The sequence below is a fragment of the Suillus paluster genome (genome assembly GCF_016628075.1).
Source record: "Suillus paluster strain FC165 chromosome Unknown EDB91scaffold_69, whole genome shotgun sequence".
Taxonomy (NCBI): domain Eukaryota; kingdom Fungi; phylum Basidiomycota; class Agaricomycetes; order Boletales; family Suillaceae; genus Suillus; species Suillus paluster.
In genome coordinates this window covers 150038-169570 of record NW_024537629.1, presented here as the reverse complement: position 1 = coordinate 169570, position 19533 = coordinate 150038, and the positions used below count along the sequence as shown (strand labels likewise).

The following is a 19533-nucleotide window of genomic DNA, read 5'->3' as shown; positions in this document are numbered from 1 at the left end:
GGGGCGGCCTTGTAGGTGACTGTAGCCGATAGATTGAGATTCGGAATATTACGAGGAAGGGATCCCAGAACTAGGCTCCTTCCCACCACTGTAGGGGATCTAAAAAAGTTGAACCGGTCAAAACAAGTTTTTGAACTTGTTTTCAACAGAAGGCTGTATGTAGCCGAGCGCCTAGCGTCGCCTAAGTACCTCTGCAAGCTCACGGTTATGGCTGAAGAGAGTTAAGTGAACTAGGCCGTCTCTCAGATGGGCCTATCGATCTAGAGAGAGAGGCGATGTAGGAGGACATATTATTGGTGATGGTTTGATGACGGTTTAGTGACGGTAGTGTTAAACTTAGAAATCGCAAAATTTGAAATTTGAACTCCCGCCACAACTTTATTTCGCTCAAGGGGGTAAAGCGTTGAGGTTGGGCTGAGTATTCATATATGCATACTAGTCAGTCAAGTACCATCCCATTGGTTCCCTGGTCTTCAGCTACACGCAATCACCGTTCAAAGTGCGGGCACAGCTAACCGACACCGGCGACATCATCATGATATCTCTGTCTAACCAAACGACGTAACATAGGCTGACACCGTGTTCGGAAGCGATTATGGTGTTTTTCGCGTGAGCTAGATCAGGATCAATCCCTGCATCATGCACAGGCTGTACTTTGTCCCGATACGTGCCATTCAGTGACTTACGAAACGTTCTCGAACTTGGTCGTGAATTACGTGATGGGCCTAGGTGTATACATTTGTCAACTTTGAGCTCAACTGTACCAGCAATATTTGCATCACAACAAGCACGCAGCAGGACTAATTTCAAGTCGTAAAACATATCTAACAAAAATTACACCGTGCAAAAAATTCAACCATGGCGCCTACTACCCAGGTATCAAGTTTTCACTTACGCACACGCAGGCACCCTCCCTAGATCACTCTCTCCATAGCGGTGGGAAGGAGCCTAGCCCAGAACGTTTCACTAAGAGGAAATGAAGGCAGCGAGACCGTAAGAGTGGTATTTTAAGCACGAGATAAACGCCAGGGGCGTGGCTGGTCTTCCCCGGTCGTGACGCGCCTCCGCTGCCACTTGTCTTTGCGGCTACAACTTACGGTGATCTAAAAGGGATGAAAACCAGTGCTGATAACGTGTTTCAGACTCATCTGTGGAGAGATAGCTAAGGATAGCTACCCTTCCATAGATTGGCGAATCTACGACAATTGCAGGAGCGCCTAATGCAGCTCGGCAGTTCGGCTAACTCATGTTTTAGACGTGGCATTATTAGACATTTGTCTGTCGACTGTTCCCTACTGTTATGACCATCGCCATGGCTTTAAACAACAAGGCCGGTTTACAATTGTTGGACGCATATTAAAGTCGTCTCATCTTCGGGTGGCGTGTGGCCGGCGGGAACGGCGGACTGATGGGAGTACGCTCTACACCAGGGCATTCGCGCATCCAGAGATACGGTCAGGAACACGGTTGTCCTCTAGGCTAGATAGTTCTGTCCTCCATTCTCCATAGGACAATAATTGGATTTTTTTTTAAAATTAACAAGGCATCAATGTAGGTAGGCCCGGATCTAATACGAGTTCAAACTACTACTCATCGAGTGTTGGTCTTAGCCGATATCGTACGCGAGCGTGAAAGCACTCGCTAAAGAAAAGTTCAAATTGCGAACGTAAAGTGAGGAGTATGTTTATCTACAGTGAGTTAGTGATGCGGCGTGGCACCAAGTTGAAGAATAGTCATAATGTGTCAGTCGTCAGGGGTGTGATCGGTGTCAGTTGGTCACCCGGGGTAGTATCCCCGTGGGAAGGGTAACACTACTGATCTTGATCCTTCTCCTGTCTTCGGAATCGGAACTCGGAAAGGTGGAACGCCGACTTTCCGCTGTTCTGAGCTCGCGTACTCTGAAGACATTTCTCAGAACTTCATATTCATGCACCGCAATAACTCCTTTACCATATTCATTCACTCGGCAGCTCTATGGCAATCTCAGCTTCAGTGCTAAAGTGTGTGCCCGCTGGCAAGGACCGTCACGATGGGTGTCCTCTGCACCGCTCAGATAATATCATCTTACGCTCACTAAAAATTAGCAGTCTAGTATTTCATAGTTCGGAGTTTGAAATACAGGGTGCAGAGTAGTGCCCTTCTATGGTAGAATTACAAAATGTTAATATCTTGATCCCCGCTATATAATCGAGATTAAATGAAAAGCGTGATACTTACGTACCTTCCTTCTCTTCGAATTCTGACTTGGTGCCTTAGTTATGGACACCCTCACCGCTACCCGGTGTAATCGCGCCTGCAGCTACAGCGCTACCCTCGGCTTCCGTTCACCCCGCGCTGCCCGTCCTGCTGTAAGCATCAGCACAACCTGTCAGACCAGTACTATTCTTTGTACCCCTTTGGCTTTGACATCTGTTCCCCGTCCTCAGAAACACCAGCAGGGTAACAGCTTCGCACAACTATATGCAATCCCTTCGTGAACTCAGTTACTGGACGAGTCTCCCCCTCCCACGTCAGTAGATGAGGGTCATGATGACTCTAATTTTATTCACTTTCCTGCCTGTCTGTACAGTTGTTGCAACTCACCAATTTAATCAATCATATCCTCGGACCCTCCTATACGTATCTTTAGATAAGTTTTAAAGATGAGTCGACCGGCCGAGAACGAGACCGAGCCAATATGATATGCTTCCTGTTAATTTTTGCGTTATCATCTAAGAATCAGATGACACTGCATGATACAATGTGTCATTCCATATCATACCTCCAATTTCCTTGTAAGCGCCTGTTACGATAAGTAGATAACATTGGATCTCTTGAAGATCCATTCCCTGGCTAACAACGGTTCTGGGAGTCGAACAAGTGTCTCATCGACACAAGTGGGGAGGGGGAGGTTGTAGACACGGAATCTGGGGAAGCAGGCAAATCAGCAGGTGCTCAGTAAGGTGTCCGAACAGAACTAAACTCCTATTCAGAACCACATGCTCATAGAATGATTAGAACCGAGCAGCAAATATATTAACGCATTTCGGGATTTTCTCGCATCCGCACAGGCGTTACCAAAGATGCATGTGATGAAAGACGAGGGCAGAAGTGATCATGCCTGTGGTGCGTGATATTACCTGACACACGCAAGGGTTCACTATGCATAAATTGATATGGATATAGGACGGCGTTTATGAAGCTCTGGCAGTGAGGGGTAAGCGACGCGAGATCGTGTAGCAGTGTGGTAAACAGACTTGAAGAATTGCGGAAATACGACTCTACTCACCACGCACGTTGCAATAATACCACCAAAGTATATTCCTCGTCAAATTCAAATGCTACCGACCATCTATCTGGTCAAATCGATATGGCAGGGGTGCTTGGTGCAGTTATAAATGCGTATCTCGATTTCAGAGAGCGATCGGCACCTGCGCAGGCGACGTAAGGGTAACTAGCGCTATCAAGAATGATATAAGGGCACACTAGCCCGATTGTGATAGTCGCATTCTTCAAAAAAGGCCGACGAGTCGTCACAAGTTCATGGGACAGCAACCTGCGATTTTGGACGTGCAGAAAGGAGCATTGGTAGGAGGGGGCGCCATTCAAGGGATTCCCCGGCCAGAGCCTCGGGTGAATTCAGTCACCACATCCCCAGATGACAGGCGAATTGCACTGGCGAAGCATACAAATTGTATCATCCCGGTGTGCTTCCCTCCGATGGCAAGAGACTCGAAAGCGAGTCATTTGATTACACGGTTGTGATATGGAATGCAGAGACTGGTGCAGTCCTCGCAGCACTTCCCCATCGTCGTCGGGTGTAGCATTCAGCCCAGACGGGCTAAAATTAGCCGGCAGATCAGCGGACATCCGAGTAATAACGCCGAGCTTCTTCTGATCGACGCGTGCGACGTACGTTGAATGTGTTCAATGTTTGGTTGCCAGCTGACGACAAGCACCTTGTCAGATGTGACGAAACGGTCAAGTTTTGGTGTTCGTCAAATGGGAAACAGAACGGTCAACCTTGCGCTGGTCACGCTGATTGTGGAGCACGAAGACACACCGGCAGATAGGACAGGCACTCCAACACATTGTGGCGTTTTCCCGTGTGCAACCTCTCCCAATGGAGAGCTGCTTGTCAGTGGAGATGGCGAAGGGAGGGGCTGCTCTGCACCATCAAGGAGACCCCTTCTGCAGCGGATTCCTCCTTTGTGCACTGTAGTAATGTGAAGTTAGAACAAAAGCTCTGTCCAGAGACCCTTCACGACGCGGAAAAGGTGCGGACGATATTCATCATGGTTCTAGTAATCGTGTTGATACCACCGATACCTACGCTAAACTCAATCCCTCGTCCAAAACCATTCTATCGACGTCAGACGATGCATCCGACGCGCAAATACTGAAGTCGGAGACGCTATTCGACAAGTCATTCAAACTCACCTGGAAACTCCCCCACTTGGTAGTTGATGCCACAGATTGATGCCTTCATTAAAAGCACAGTACAAGGAGATTATGTCATCGGTGTCAATGACGATGCATGTGCCCCAAACGGAGCTAATCAGAAAAGCGGTCGTTTCGACAGTGGCAGCTGCGTCATGGGCAATTGAACCTTTTTTCAAACTCCGCTCAACTGACCGTTTCTGCGAGCACGTGATGTTACTACTGCCTTTGCCGCCAGGTTCTTGCCATGACCCATTTTCGCGTGAAACGTGAAGTGCTTCAGTTGGGTCGTGTGATCGCATAGGTGGAGAAGCGAAGAGTCGCGGCTGCGCGACATCCAGGGCAAGGTCGTGTGCAAGTCGATGGCATCGTCACTCAGCACTCAGCATCATTGTAAGTAGGTCAGACTGCCGCACGCGCATAACCGTTACACCAAAAGGTAGAATACTGAAAGCTAAGCTTTCAGTATCAGCGACAGTATATATACTGAGTATGGGAACTCAGGTAAGCCAGCGTGCTTACAATCATCTACCTATCGGATATTCATCGAAGTCGGGCGCACTGGCAAACAGTGTTTGGAACACGCAAGGGTGGACTGTTCAAGAGTTCCTGGCTCCTAACAGTGTGTTCTTCTACCAAGCAGATTGGACCTTCTGCATCAATGACTGTTCTCCCAATCACACAGAGTGTCACTATCATGCAGGAGCTGGAGGATGTAACAGGCATAAAAGTACGCAACCTCATCGCCTTTCGCGGGCATGACAGGCGCGCGCGGGAAACCTTGATGGGCATTGAGTCATATCACTACGTTGCAGGAAGATATTTCGTACTCGTTATCTTCGGCGTCCATTCCCCTGAAAAGAAGCAAAACGCGCTCGGGCGGTTCTTACAGGAGATCGTTGCTCAGTCGGGCGATATTACTGCCTTGGACTAGGTCGGACAATCATCCGACTTTAATAGCTGTCTGCCAGCTTATATTACCTCGTACAAAGCTCTGTCATGCATTTTGAAGCACGGGGAGTTCTAATGTGCTTTTATTCATACGTTGACAGTACTGACCTGCATGGAACAATGTTGTCTCCAAGCATTTATATCATATTAATGCATGCTGACTTACACCAGGAAATCAAACTGCCGCGATGATTGTTGGTGAGAGCACCGGCTGAGATGGTGATGTCTGTCTACCGCCATCACTCATCTTACATCATGACGATCAATCACGGTGCGTTCTTGTCGATTGTGTTCGTCATGCATTGCTTCCAGCCGCAGCAGGTTATCCCTGTATGAAACTGATGCCAGTTCGACTTTGGAATTAGCTCTGCGGCACGTTTATGAACCGACGGCTGCAAGATTCCAGATGCGGCTGGTAAACCGAGCTGGTGGCATCGAGCTACTACTCGAACACACCGACGTCTCACCTAAACCTTATTACTGACCAGCAGCATATCACTCACTCATACTCGACATATGCTTGAATAGTGATGAGACGTCTATGCAGACAAACATTTGGCATTCGCAAGAATATGTCGCTAAAATTTGTCTTGCGCGTTCAACAACGTGCAGGCACCATTGAAGCTGTATTGCTCCTAGCCACTACCGAGCACTCCCTGCGCATTTGCCCTCACTCACCTCAATCCTCACGAATTGAAGTTCCGCGGGCAAAATCCGCGCGATAGGTCGTGACCGTTTCAGATCCATCTCTCTATCCGCATCTCTACTCTCCTTTAATTTTCTTCACGTCGACCTGCACAGGCACGCTTACAACATCTGTGTTACGTTATGCAAACTCGAAGTGGAAGCTCGATATCTTAACGAACCAATATATTCAGTGCACTGCCAAACCGATTGAAACTTGTGTAGCCGATATCCTTTCTGTAAATCATTTCCTCTACTTCCTGAACTATAACTCAGATTTGATTGTTGCCTTGCAGATGCTGCGTACCATCATCCAGCATCATTCTAATGGATAACAATAGTAAAAGCCCTGCATTAGCATCATCATATACCTTTCCTCATGTTCTCTCCGGGTCGCGCTGTGACACATTACGAACCACGAATCAGCGCTGCAGTGTATTGGCATTTTCATGTAGCCATGCGAACGACTTCATCTCACATCGTGATCAGTCTCACAGTACTTTGTGCGGGACCCCAAGGTTTGACTTAGCTCATGGTCATTGATTGATATTTAATTTTAGAATCCTCTCCGCGTCCGATGTGATAGGGGTGCATAGCAGCGGAACTCGTCTGATACACTTACCTCATGTTCTAAAAAGCTCCCAGTCTATCCCTGGACGGGAGGCGCTGACTATCCTTCTTCGTGCATGCTATGGTGCATCGTTTATCACCCGAATCACGGGAGCCCAAGGTCCGCAGCCACGAATCACTTAAATCGAGACCGACTCTGAGGGCACTAGGACCTCTAACTAGAGGACTTATGCGGGAATCGTGCCTCTGCCGCATCGCGATTTTATAAGACCGCCAGGGGATTCTGTCCTATACAACTCGATGGGTCGTCTCGTCGGCACAGTTGAGCTGAGTCCTGACACAGACCCCGAGCCTTGTTCGGTTGGAGGGGGTAGATCAAGTTGTACTAATAATTCTTCTCCTTACATGCGATGCTTGTCGGGTACTGCATTTGTGATGTGGAGTGCCAGAGCATTGACGTGCTGGACGACAAACGACACCTTTTGAAATATTTCTACACGATAAGTCAACGGTCCGCAGTCAAACGATAGTGGTGATGGAAATGGTGCGGGACTATCATATTGCCACCCAAAGCGGTTGCCAGTGGTTCATTATACTCCACTACGAAGTGCCATGGCTGGCTAGTGTTTTGATCGGCGAGCGACATGGACACTCCAGAGCGGTGACGTAAAGCCTTGAGAAAGAAGGAACGACAGTTTCAGGGTCTGACTATGGGAGACTAACCTAAAGCACTCAGAGGTCTTCCACGAAGATTCTGTTCTCCAACCCTTGCGACCCATTGTTGACTTCTAGCATCAGTTGATTCGTTATCTAGTGGTGGCCGAGCGCTGAGGCCTAGGTGCGAGTGTAAACTCCAAAACACTTTTTTTCCCACCACCAAAAAATGGCTTGCCGCAGCTTGGTCCCCTCTGTACAGGACGTTGTAGTTTGCTGATGCCTACGTTACTTTTGGAGTTGCTCAAGAGTTGCTTTCGGGAAAATTACCGCTTCATATGCTTCTGGCTCATTGACACTTCCGAGTCTCAGCACCTCGTGGAATAGTGCGACAAATTATCGCGATGCGGTAGCTGACCCACCTTCATAGTGATCAAATCGTGTCCAAAATTCAAGTGTCGTTTCATCGGGGGAACCGATGCATGATAATGCTGAGAATGGACATTAGTTGTCCAGTCGGAGGTTGGTCAGGACATCGTATTGCACATTGGGTGTGATTATCTCTCGGTCCAGAAACACACGGTTGTGGAGTTAGCCCATGCAGGAAATTGACAATCGAATTGAGCGCCGCTCCTCAAGAATGGAGCATTGCTTTTCACCGCCTGCAATTGAACTACTCCTTATATGCTATACCTCAGTAGCATTCTAAGCGTCTTTCGCTTCCCCCTACTGCTCCCACTCGTGGTCTTTGCGATGACTGAGGTCGATAGTTGCTCAGGATTATGGAGCCATGCTCGTCGGTGGCTTGTTGGCATTCAGGCGCGTGATTAACCTTGATCCAAAAAGATACGATTTGTCTGATAGAACTCCTCGCAGCTTGTCGGGTTGCGTTAACATGCAATTCATCGTGTATTGCCGAATGTATTCTCACGAGAGATGGCATACTAAGTCATTGGTGCGGAAATTGTCTTCGAGCCTACACTCTTTAATCACTTTACTACACAGGTCATTGCAACATGGTACGTTCGAGTGTCTTGTTGTCATGCAAGACTAATTTCCACGGAACTCAGGCTGCTTGATTTGTGCCACTCCGCACTTGTGGCGGTCGCCCTCTGGGATTCCATCATTGCGACCTATGGTGATCTGGATAAACTTGACGTGATCCCTTGGTATGTGCGATTTTATTATTTGCAATCAGCCAGAAAATTGATGCACCATCAGGAGTGTTGGTGTGAGCAATCGCAATTTGGACGCACTGGATGGCATTAATGCAACCCCATGTAGCCTGGTGTCGAGCTTACTGTGTGTTTTTACACATGTGGAGCTGAGCAATGCTAATCAATGTTCGCCAGGCTATGATTACCTTCCTCGTTCAAAGGTTGGTGATTCCATTCAGGGAAATTGCGATTCTGACCCGACGGCTTCAGCTTCTTTGCACAGCGAATCCATAAATGTTCGTACTTTTTTCCGTGTTTTTTTTCCACACTGATGGCTGGGAAGTGCAAAAGAAGAGGTTTACTATAGCAATTCCGATTGTAGGTCTCATAGTGGAGAGCTTGCTACTTGAATGATGAGATTCCCGCTTTCAGGTTGCACTCTCTTTCTTTCGTTTGGGTGAGTGCATTAGCAGTGCGATAATGTGAACTCCTCCTGACGCCCCACTTCAGTTACGGCTAGCAGTGAGTTATTAAGCACCTGCATGCGTGGTTCTTCCAATCATGCACATTCTTTCAACTTGATCAGTCTCGATGGGCGAGATGTGAGCAATGTTTAAAACATGATGATAGCTTCTGAAGTATGTTTTCCGCAGGCTCAGCTTGAAATCGTACACCGCATTCCGTCTACGCGATTTCTCATCCGTAGGTGATGGGCAGCTTCGCAGTATTGACGCAGTGATACAATATTCTTGCAGTGGATCTTCACTTTGGGCCTTTTACTTTCAGCATCTGTGGATATCATGATCACAACTTTCCTATGCTATTTCCTTCGCAAAAATCTCACTTCGTTTAAAGAGTAAGTTGTTCTATGGCCTTGACCACTGTGCAGCTGACGTTTATTTATCTGGTAGCACTATACGTATCATCGATACCCTAACGCTCTGGACAATTCAGAATGGATCGATTACATGGTATGTCGTCTGAACGTAGGCTGTGAGCCGTATCCTGAGGCCACCTTCCTTACAGTGCTGCGGCCATCGCATCATTGGTTTGCGTGAGCGTCGCTGAAATGTTCTGTTAAGTTTCGATCACTCAAATATCACAGTGGAAAGTTATGCCTCAGAACCGCATATTCCTAGGCCTACACTTCTTTGTAGCGAAATGTAAGCCATTTCAATTTTCACGAACTTATCTCATCTGGATATTGTTGGAGCAGTATATGCAAACTCCCTTTTAGCTACGTGAGTAACATGTCTAATGCTGTGTTCGTGGCGGCAGTTTAATCTGGTGTTGTAGTCTCAATGCCAGAAAGCAAATAAGCAATGGAAAGCAATACACTCCTGCAAGCGATCAACTTATGCCACCAGTCGTCTTTCTGGAGGACTTCGAGCATACACCTGAATCTTCGCTCCCACACGGATTATCCGTAAGTACTATGACCATCACAGCTGAGTGATATCTTACACAACCTTAGATGCAGCTCGATGCTCGTCGACTGAAAGCAGGGCATCTACGCGGGAAATCTGTGCGTAGCTTTTCTATGTACTCTAAAGATGACCTTTTTAACTGTCGCAGATCCAAGTAAATGTTGAACGGAGTGTGGAATCCAAGCATGACATCGATAATAGCATTGAAGTGGATCTGACAGCAAGCTGCACACGCGATAGCCCAGTCTGATATTCTGTAGTTCGGCCCCTTGCTGTATCACCATGATCATTCTCGACATCTTTTTGGTATCATATGCAACTACCTTAAGTTACCTGATATATATTCCTGCAGACTTAGGTAGTTTTCCTACCAATGTGTACTTACCAGTATACCACTTATCCTTTCATTCTCAAGGCATTAACCTTACTTTCCATGTCACGCGAACCCTGGGATTGCGATACGACCAATCAAATGTCATAAAAACATAACAATTAGTGGGCTCCATTCGTAGGCTGCCGTCTTCTATATGAGAGATGCGCAGATAAGTTCGGCACGATCCCCTCCGCAAATATGAAGTTTGGCGGACGCAATGTCCGTCCACCCTCCATTCTGACGTCGTAGGCAGATACCATGTACGCAAACATGACTTTCAACTGGTGAGTGATTAGGAAACGCCCAGGGCTGATATTTCATCATCGCTGTTTAAGCGTGAATGGCTCAAGAGTCGACGGAAATATTTCACTTACCACACATGTTTCCCATGGCCAAAAAACAACCACTGGGGTGCGATAGTAGTCATGCTGCACTCCGGGTTGTCCACAAATCTGAAAGGTCTGAATTCGTCGGGAGACTCGTATGCTGTGCTGTCACGGTGAAGTGGCAGCAACGACACCGCTATGAAACAATCCTTGGGGAGGAACGTGCCATCAGAGAGCGAGTAATCACGCGTTACTTGTCTGAAGAATCCCACTGGAAAATGATAGATATTTAGTTGCGTTTAAGGTTAGATGAGAAACGCACTAGATGATGCACCGTTGATCCTGGCGCTTTCCTTCAAGAAACTGTCTATCTTGTTCATTTTATCAATGGAGTGTGTGTTCCAGCCATTGCGCTGTACGACGGGATCGACTTCATCCCGCAATGCCTGAGCAACCTCGGGGTTTGTGGCTAAATGATATAGGGCGTGGGTAAAGGTCTATAGACGAATTAATGATCGTCCGGTTCTTAACGATCTCTCACATATGTGGGTGTCTAGGGGATGCTCTCAGAGAGACAAATAGGAAAGATACCAATACATACAGATGCAACGGCGATGGTGAAACCAAGAAGACGCGTCGTAAGGTTTCTTAACAAACTATCTTCACCCGTAGATCGCCTTACGAGTCGGGTGAGGAAGTCCATCTGCGGGAAATGCAATCAACGAATCACTATATAGCAGTGAATTTCGTACCTTCTGTTGGTTTGGAGCAGAATATTCGTCCACTTCGCTCATGCAAGCCTCCACTACAGGACCCAATAGCATCGTCGCACGATCAATTTTTGCCTCAAGGCTGCTAGCCATTCTAACCAAGAATCTGGACTTGTTCTGAGTTCTCATTTTCATTTCCGTATTCACGTGACCTACGGGAATGTGCATGATGGCACAAGACGTTTTATCACGCTCAATATCGCCACATCCTTGTGGATCTTGGTCACTAAGGAACACCACTCGGAATTACGGCCTGGAGAAGATAGTGAGAATTTCGAACAGGACAGGTTGTAGCACGTACATAGGGGAAAGCCAACAAAAAACCGCTGCCATGTCTGCGCCATGATTCGATTTACGGTGTTCAAAGCGGGGATAGTGGTCCACTCTGCTTGATATAAATCATCGCTTCTTCAACTATTGATTTGTGTCCTCACCGTCGGTCCCGTCACCTAAAATGTTCTCAAGAGACGCGAGCAACTCATCTTGAACCTCACCGCAGATTTTGGCTGCATTTTTAGTGATATGGCTCTTGAGTAACTCAGCAAGGAGGCCATGATCTGGACTGCCGACGTTAATCCCAAATGCATCGTCAACACCCATGATCTCAAGAGTCGTGTCAATGGTTACCAGCTGAATAGACGAAAAGGGTCTCACATCTTTCATAGCCTCGCGGAACGAAAGGTCTTCTTCCGCAGCATTCGCAATTTCCACCATGTGCCGGGGATCACTAAATACCACCGTCCAGCGCAGCATGGTTGCGACCTTAAATGGTCTACTACCATACTAAAATATCACGTCATTTCCAAGCCGACACGGATGAGCAAAAAATATACCTTTTCATAGCCCTCCTGGAGGACACCTGGTGCGTCTACAACAAACCTGATTGCGCCTAAGTAAAAGCTGCTGAAGCGACGAGACGGGCCGAAGGAGCAGCCGACAGTCGGGAAAGCGTCTAACTGCACAAACGACATCAGCTTAATGTCTCTAGCAAAATATAGGGCTATCCTACGTTTGGGGCTCTGTGCTTCTTAGAAAAGAATACAAAGACAGGGATGATACCCGAAGTCAAGAGAAGGATAACCCTGAGTGAGTGCCACATGCAGAAAGTTTGGAACATCGTTCATCCAAGGATCAAGAATAATATAGATCCTGTGGGCCAATAACACAGTGGAAACGATCATGTCGTAAGATAACTAGCTTTGCTCCTTTGGAAATGGAAAAGCTTCAAGCGTCCAACAGACATGGGACGCGAATAGACTTTCCTTCATTCTGATACGGCGTTTCACTGTCTCTGGATACGAGCCCGTTCCTGGCGTCATTAATTAATACAACTCGAGGGCGCTGCAAGGATGACTTATCTATCAGGTGGTCTTCAGGTCAGCTACATAATAAGGTATCATATGCAGGTTGTGGCCGGAGATGCAGGAGGATAATAGACTCTAGGAAGTTACGACCTCCGAGACTCAGGGACCGCCGGCTCACCTGCGTTCTTAGACTGGGTATGGATGCGTACTAGGGATTCTGGGTTCGCCCTTCCGTTGAAGTTCCACATGTACAGTCTTCTTGCATTACCGACAGCGTCACCTGCCCAGGCTGGTAATCGGTCGTACACTGTATATCCCTTATGTAAATAGTCAAGACTGTCGCTCCTCAACCGTTACGCCAAAAGGCAGTGATAATGAAAGCTCAAGCGCTCACGCTTCATTATCGCGGACAGTATTTATGCTGATTATGGGAACTCAGGTAAGCCAACAGGCTTACATCCCTGGACCCTTACAGGTCTGTGACAAATAATCTCCGTGATAACGGTTGTGACAGCCCGGTGACAACCGCTTTTTTTCTCGTTCACCTTTTGCTCCTTTATTTTGAATTGTGAGCTCCTGACAGCGTTGGCGACTGCTCCCCTGTAAGTTTTACACTCTGTGCTGTTTCAATTTTACTTCCGTTCTTGTGTACTGCTTCGTCATTTTATTATGGCCTCTGGTTCGTCATCCGTTAATATTAATCCTGTTGGGTCTGCGATGGCTCCCCCTGCTGCTTTACTATCATTCCGGGTAATCTGCAACTAGCATGTAATATGCAAAATGTTCAAAACACCTCAACGCGCTGCTCGACTCACTTCAAAAAAATTCAGGCATATGTAGACTACTTATAGATGATGTATTGTCCAAGTAGAATGAAAATTTCTTGAGTGTTGCAGCTGCGAGAGATGAAATAGTGGTAATTTGTAACCATGCAGGAACATAAACCATCCAGATCCCATAGATCCTACAGATATATTCACAAAGTTATACCTGGAGCATAACAATCACCTCGTCAGGATTCCAGAACACAATTTCGATAAAGGTCATCCTGTTGTTTTAAGATGCTATAGAGGAAGACTTGACGACATGTATGAAAACGTGACAGCAGATAGGAGAGAGTGTAAGAAATCCAATCTCCTCTACGGCACACTCGGCTAGTGCACGGCATCTGCACTCTCCACACCAAGTCTTGCATTGTGTTGTGTCGTCTCCTCTTGCATCATTCTCGCATCCTTGTTACAATGGCACCAAACCACAGGCGTACTATCCGTCAGAAGAAAGCCGAAGCAAGACATGATTCGTCAAAATTCAATGCACGAACCATTTGGTGGCTATCAACCACAGCCTATCCCTCCGAGTCAACCCTCGATGTTGCACATGGATCTTCCCCCACCCGGGTATGCACCCCCATATTGTCCCAGGCACCATTCCGCACCTCAGCTTCAGCCTCCAAATATTCCTCACTTTGCGCCGGCTGGTAGAGCAGATGTTCGAGTTGGTGGTGAGGCACAGATATATGATGTCGCAGGCCGTCAGCTCTATTCAGGACCATATCACCAGTACAATCACAATAACTACATGAATCACGATACTTAATAATAATAATATATTGCTGTATTCAGTATTTTCAGAGCTTCGCACCACTTCAACCGTTCGACGACTCAACGCCAACAGATCGAGAGCTGCGGAGAGTCAAAGTTGACGGTGCCGGTGCTGCGCCGAGGCGTGACACGACGTGACCATATTTTGCAGATTAGCAGTCAGACCCTGAATTTTCTCGGCTTTCATCCGACACCACACCACAACGTCTTAAAAATGAGTAAAAATCAGATCTATATAGAGGTGGTACGAATCTACAACCCTCTAAATTCGTGGAAGATAAAATGAAGTGGTTGACGAGCTACAAAAGATTTGCTGAAAAAGTTGCAGATTACCCGGAATGATAGTAGTTGTTTCGGATCACTCGGACTGCTACGCGACTTTCTGATCAGCAAAGGCTTCACTTCCTCCAACACTATTTTCTGGTCCATGCGATACTTCGTAATGTCTCACACAGCATATTTTATTGAATACTACGGATTACCGCCACAGAGAGCGTCGACAGCTTAATCCTCAGTCATCCTAGGCTCCACCAGCCCACGCAAATGCTATTTGCTACCTCAGGAGTGTTCTTCTGGGCACACTCACGGAATATCTATGCGGGGATATCCTCGTGGTTTACCTGGCGAATTTTTGATGCAGGCGCCTCGTCTTAGAGATATGGGACTTCTTCCATTACGTCGACGATCGGCTGGGACGATGTCTGCGGGAAAGATTGTCCAATTCTATGGCGTAGTATCTCCGATACGGCGCAAACGCTTCTCGTGGACTGGACTTACAACAGTGGTGTAAACGACGTGGACAGATCCAGTCCGCGCTGGCTCACTCGGAGGCGAGGTCACTTCTGGCGCTTAGACGACCATTGCCACAACAAGGCCTGCTCATATCGTCTATACCACATTCCTACCGTTTCCAACGGGCCTTCACATTGGAATGAAGTTATGCACACCAAACAAGTTCTTGCTGACAATCCCGCGAGTGGTGGCTCAGAAAGATGTGACTGATTACTCAAACCATCATGAAATCGGTAACTGCTTAGCGGTGGTCACCGCGCGGTATTGTTGGGCACAGATTGCAGGCAACCCCTGCGGGTTTCCATACCGCTCATGCTTGGAGCAGATGAACTCCACACCACCGACCATCTTTACACTTTTCCGTGGGTGAACGAATTCGGGAGAGGAGCGGCGATCATCGAGCCAAGGATAGCACGTATATTACTCGGTTGAGATCCGCTGACCTGTGACACTGCCCTGGATCATCGTGGTGTGGATTGAGGAAAGGGGGAACACAAGGAGAAATGACCTCCTTTTGTGGCTAGGTATGGCTATTGACCATGACAATGCGAGTAGTGTCAACTGCCACAAATATTTTTGCATACGTACTGTGTGACGATAACAAGAAATGATAGTCCCGAATATCACCACGAGTCCATTATTAATCGAGGGTAAGTAACATGCGACCCAATTGCAGAGCGTCAGATGCGAGTGAGTATGCAGCAAGTATGTAAGAAAGTTAATAATGTATCGTGAAAAGGAATGATCGTAAGCCTATGTCCAACGAGTGTCATATATCGTCTGTGTTTGAGAGTCTTATCCTTATCCTTTCTTAGATATTAACCAGAACCCATCCCGTGGCAGCGCCAAACGCGCCCACGGCCAAAGCGCTCATCACGCCCACGAGACCGCCACTCCACAGCTTGACAGGGTTGGCACCATTGAAGTTGATATACGTGGGCGTCGGCTGTACCACCAAAACTGCTAGTCTCCATCGCCACCAGTTCCACCACCAGTCAAGTTTGCGCCGTTGGGCTAAAAGGGAAAAAGAAGTATAGTCAAGGGGGACTGCATAGCTTGAGTCTATAACTTACCCCGATAGGTCGCGAGTTATCCAGTGAATGAGCAGTCAGAGGACTGGCACAAGCACTTCCCGCCCATGGGATCCCAGAAAGGTGTTGAGCAGTTGGCGGGCACTGAGAAACCTTGTCAGTGGAGGTTCACTAGATGATAGTAAAATTAGTTTACATCTGTATCTCATCTGTTGGCCCGCTGGGACTTGCTGCGGTGGGATTTGGATTCGAAGGAGACACCTCTACTTGCGGGCAACCATACTAATTTGGCCTATTAAGTCTAGATGCTACCACCTAGGCACGGATAACTTACGCAAGTAAAGAAAGGGAAGTCGGGGAAATCACATTCCTCCACGAGACCAGCTTCGTTCTGGGGAATACCGTTGCAGATCTTAAGAGACGGGTCAACCTGCGGAGTCGGGCACTTCAAAGGCTCGAAGGAGTCAAGCTCCGAGACAGGCACGGGGTTCTGGACCCAGGCAAGAAGCTGCTCGTTCGAGACGATCCAGACATCCTGCTGCTCCTGAACCCAATCTAGGAATTCATTTATCATCTTGATCGTGCTGTTCGGGGGGTTAACGCCGGGATAAGTAGTCTACATACCATAAAATCAGTTAAGATCTAGATTTCGATGGACAGAAATAACTTACGGAAAGATGGATGGGATGGGTGTAGAGACCGATTGGTTGCCGATTACCATTGTAATGATCTGTGAATGTATTTTTCATATACTCAAATGTGGCAGTATCGTTAACGGAGCTAGCGCCATTGGCAGTATCCAGCCAGGGGTCCATGAGGTGCGGACCATCAACCCCGAGGTTATCGAAGAACGCATACATGGGAATCTCCCAAAGACCAGGAATTTTAGGCAGCCCCTTGCATATACCGTCCACCGTCAGACAGTCATTCGCAAGACCATAGTCCAACGTATAAGGCCAGTACGCATCGGTACCTGGGTCGGTGACAGGAATCGACGAGGCGGAAGAAGAATCGTACGTGAAATCAACGTCCGCGAGGAGCTGCAAAGTCTGAGCGGTATAGTTCAAGTAGGGAGCACGAAATCCTTGGATGGCATCGAGCGGGATGCCGGCAAGTGCGTTGAGAGCAATGAGGTTTCCGTTGATCTCATCCGCCGGAGGTGAACCGACATGCGTCATCCTAGAATGAATGATCAAATGCACGGAGTGCAGCAATGATGTACATACGTATGATCAGCAATTTCATTTCCTGCAACGTACCAATCGGTGACAAGCGTGTAGTTGGTATAGTTAAGAGACGTGAAGTAGGTCATCTTGATAGGACAACCGTTCGGATTCTTCCGTTGAGCGAGGAACTGATTGACGGAGTCGAGGGTATAGGACTGAATAGCATCATCGGCAGTGAAGACGACGAATTGCGGTACGTCCGACTAGAAGGCCAACCATCAGAAGTGTAGGGTGTCATAATTATAAAAACGTACGGGAGAAAGACCACCTGGGGGACTCGTGCTAGCACAGTTGCAGCTGGGCAGTGTGCATTGGCTGGGGTCGCACGAGTACCCAGCAGCAGATGAACTGCTGGTTGGACCAGATATGGAGCCGTCCTGAGCGGTCACCACTCGCAGTTGCAGTGCTACACCAAGCACCGAGACCAGCGCAGAGATCCGCATCTATCCAAGAAAAAAAAGTAGACGGACCAGGAATAGTTTTGTCAACGAAAGGAAAGAAAATGAATGAAAATGCCAGACAAAGTGCCAGAGCTGTAAGGAAACCTGCAGGCTGCAATTTTCGCGGGCAGGCGAACAGAACGCGTGGGGTGACAAATATTCCATTGTCGCTAAGCTTAGAGTTCCACTATTACCTTTTACTGTTCGTCCTCCTGTGATACGACGACCAGCGACCTCTCAGAGTCCCCATACTTACCGTCACACTTGAAGATCATCGATGTAGGAGATGAAGAGATGCTCAATTCCGAGGCTGTCATAGCGCTTGTCTTTGCGCCACTTATTATAGCAACGCTTGACAAGTTGACACGGGAATATCTGTCTAACCCCAGATAGCCTCCCGCGAAAGTGGACGGATCTTCCCATCCTTATCACACGCTGCGCCGCTGTGATTTTTGGAAAGGCTCACGCTGGGATTCAATACGAAAGGTCTTTCACTGTTGCATTCAAATTACAGTTGAGCACAAGTGAATTGTCCGGCCTAGCCCTATAATCAACAGCCGCTGAGTTCAATTGATGACGGTAAGCATCACGTGATATGCATCCTACATGTTGGAAAAACTTCCTTGTCTTTCTCAAACGCACTCAAGTCAAATTGCAGACCGGCTTACGATCACGCTGGTTTGCGCCAAAGTAGGGCGGACACGAACGCTTGCACGTCTTAGTGCTTTTGCTTTTTCTCCCGCTTCCCCAGGAGTTGAAAAGCAAGCCGGTGGTTCATACAGACATCTCATCCTCATAATCACACTATCGCTAGCAGTGTATCTATTTAACTGGAGAATGACACCAAGTATTGTAAGGGTCACGGAACTGCTGTGCACGTTGATTTCTAAGATACCCTCGGTGGATCACTTTGGAGCATGATAAAGGCAATTTTCTGTCAATATTGTTGGACGTTGAATATCTCACCCAGGGTAATTTCAGCCCACCAGAGGCGCGTGGTTTTCTTGAAGAAGTACTGCGAGGGCTCACTGCTGGCGATATTCTCCTGAAATGGTGTCGACGATATTAACATTGTCCTACTACGTCGTAACCCAGTAATATCGCCTGTCATATCTCCTCCCTAGGCATCAAAGGCCTTTACGTACCAAGCAGCCCATTTTCCTTCGCCACGTTCAAAAACTCCTTCGCGCTTCTCTTATCGCACGAACGCAGGTCCTCCTGTTCGAACCATCAGCCTCATGATTCCCTGGGGCCCTATATGCATGTCTCTTTGTTTTGCGGTTCCCTCCGTCGTTCCCTGCCACGTTTCCCCCTGCACCCCAATTGTTATCTCTCGGAGCAGGCCGCAGTTTACTTTGATGGTGTCAGTCTTCACTTTTAATCAAATCGCAAAGCCAGAGTCGTAGAACGATGATTATATGCATCGTGGCGCACGGCGACATTGCTCGCAACGGTTTACCTTTAGCCGAAGGGCGGGGACCAAGTTTCTTATCACCTCTTTTCTGTCAATTCATTCTTTTCGGCGATACCTTCGGGGCCCTGGCGCAACTTTTGACCTCGTGGGACGGGCGCTTTATTTGTGGATCTAAGACTCAGACCGTCACAACAACAATTCAAAGATCAGTTCGGAGGTGATGCTAATTGTGAGATAGAGGCGCGATCAAAGAAGGATGAGGACAATGGCAAAACAAAGCGGCCCGTGTTGAATGTCGAGGACTCCGAGTCCGATTGCAAACGATGAGGTGCATTCTTGGCTCCTCTTCTTCCCTAGCCTCTTCGTAACATTAGAAAACAGATCTAACTGGACC

The 19533-nt window shown here is 47.7% G+C and overlaps 4 protein-coding genes across 4 annotated transcripts; 2 read left to right on the top strand and 2 right to left on the bottom strand.

The window, feature by feature from the left end:
• The first annotated feature begins 4900 nt into the window (after positions 1-4900).
• On the top strand, positions 4901-5384 carry EDB91DRAFT_750013 (uncharacterized protein). Its single transcript, XM_041328276.1, has one exon. It carries the CDS (start codon positions 5081-5083, stop codon positions 5351-5353), a length of 273 nt encoding a protein of 90 aa, XP_041173150.1. The 5' UTR covers positions 4901-5080; the 3' UTR covers positions 5354-5384.
• Positions 5385-7736: 2352 nt separating this feature from the next.
• EDB91DRAFT_749862 (uncharacterized protein) lies at positions 7737-10335 on the top strand. The gene is made up of 21 exons (XM_041328275.1): positions 7737-8097; positions 8155-8233; positions 8284-8297; positions 8349-8447; positions 8500-8509; positions 8563-8580; positions 8631-8656; positions 8706-8731; positions 8779-8813; positions 8868-8892; positions 8946-8957; positions 9022-9037; positions 9089-9137; positions 9191-9291; positions 9347-9406; positions 9462-9489; positions 9541-9598; positions 9652-9676; positions 9732-9861; positions 9910-9960; positions 10011-10335. The coding sequence occupies exons 1-21, from the start codon at positions 8069-8071 to the stop codon at positions 10110-10112; spliced, it is 993 nt and encodes a 330-aa protein (XP_041173149.1). The 5' UTR covers positions 7737-8068; the 3' UTR covers positions 10113-10335.
• A 19-nt stretch (positions 10336-10354) lies between these two features.
• On the bottom strand, positions 10355-12302 carry EDB91DRAFT_1059319 (cytochrome P450; the record flags this gene model as incomplete). Its single annotated transcript, XM_041314233.1, has 10 exons — positions 10355-10544; positions 10610-10832; positions 10884-11058; positions 11163-11238; positions 11285-11437; positions 11488-11584; positions 11633-11719; positions 11766-11934; positions 11986-12114; positions 12165-12302. The coding sequence occupies 10 exons, from the start codon at positions 12300-12302 to the stop codon at positions 10355-10357; spliced, it is 1437 nt and encodes a 478-aa protein (XP_041173148.1).
• A 3316-nt stretch (positions 12303-15618) lies between these two features.
• On the bottom strand, positions 15619-18032 carry EDB91DRAFT_1156590 (uncharacterized protein). Its single transcript, XM_041319640.1, has 8 exons — positions 17540-18032; positions 17286-17488; positions 16731-17238; positions 16394-16675; positions 16321-16341; positions 16256-16289; positions 16146-16203; positions 15619-15996 (listed from the first exon to the last, which is right to left on the bottom strand). The coding sequence occupies exons 1-8, from the start codon at positions 17726-17728 to the stop codon at positions 15840-15842; spliced, it is 1452 nt and encodes a 483-aa protein (XP_041173147.1). The 5' UTR covers positions 17729-18032; the 3' UTR covers positions 15619-15839.
• Between the last annotated feature and the right edge of the window lie 1501 nt (positions 18033-19533).

Excerpts from the sequence above, each read along its gene's own strand:
- EDB91DRAFT_1156590 (XM_041319640.1), bottom strand. The coding sequence starts at position 17,728 with ATGCGGATCTCTGCGCTGGTCTCGGTGCTTGGTGTAGCACTGCAACTG. Across the intron at positions 16,676-16,730 it reads CCCATCCCATCCATCTTTCC|ACTACTTATCCCGGCGTTAA; the intron begins GTAAGTTATTTC and ends TATGGTATGTAG. Across the intron at positions 16,204-16,255 it reads CCAACAGATGAGATACAGAT|TGCCCGCCAACTGCTCAACA; the intron begins GTAAACTAATTT and ends AAGGTTTCTCAG.
- EDB91DRAFT_750013 (XM_041328276.1), top strand. The coding sequence starts at position 5,081 with ATGACTGTTCTCCCAATCACACAGAGTGTCACTATCATGCAGGAGCTG.
- EDB91DRAFT_749862 (XM_041328275.1), top strand. The coding sequence starts at position 8,069 with ATGCTCGTCGGTGGCTTGTTGGCATTCAG. Across the intron at positions 9,490-9,540 it reads CCATCGCATCATTGGTTTGC|TGGAAAGTTATGCCTCAGAA; the intron begins GTGAGCGTCGCT and ends CAAATATCACAG. Across the intron at positions 9,961-10,010 it reads GGCATCTACGCGGGAAATCT|ATCCAAGTAAATGTTGAACG; the intron begins GTGCGTAGCTTT and ends TAACTGTCGCAG.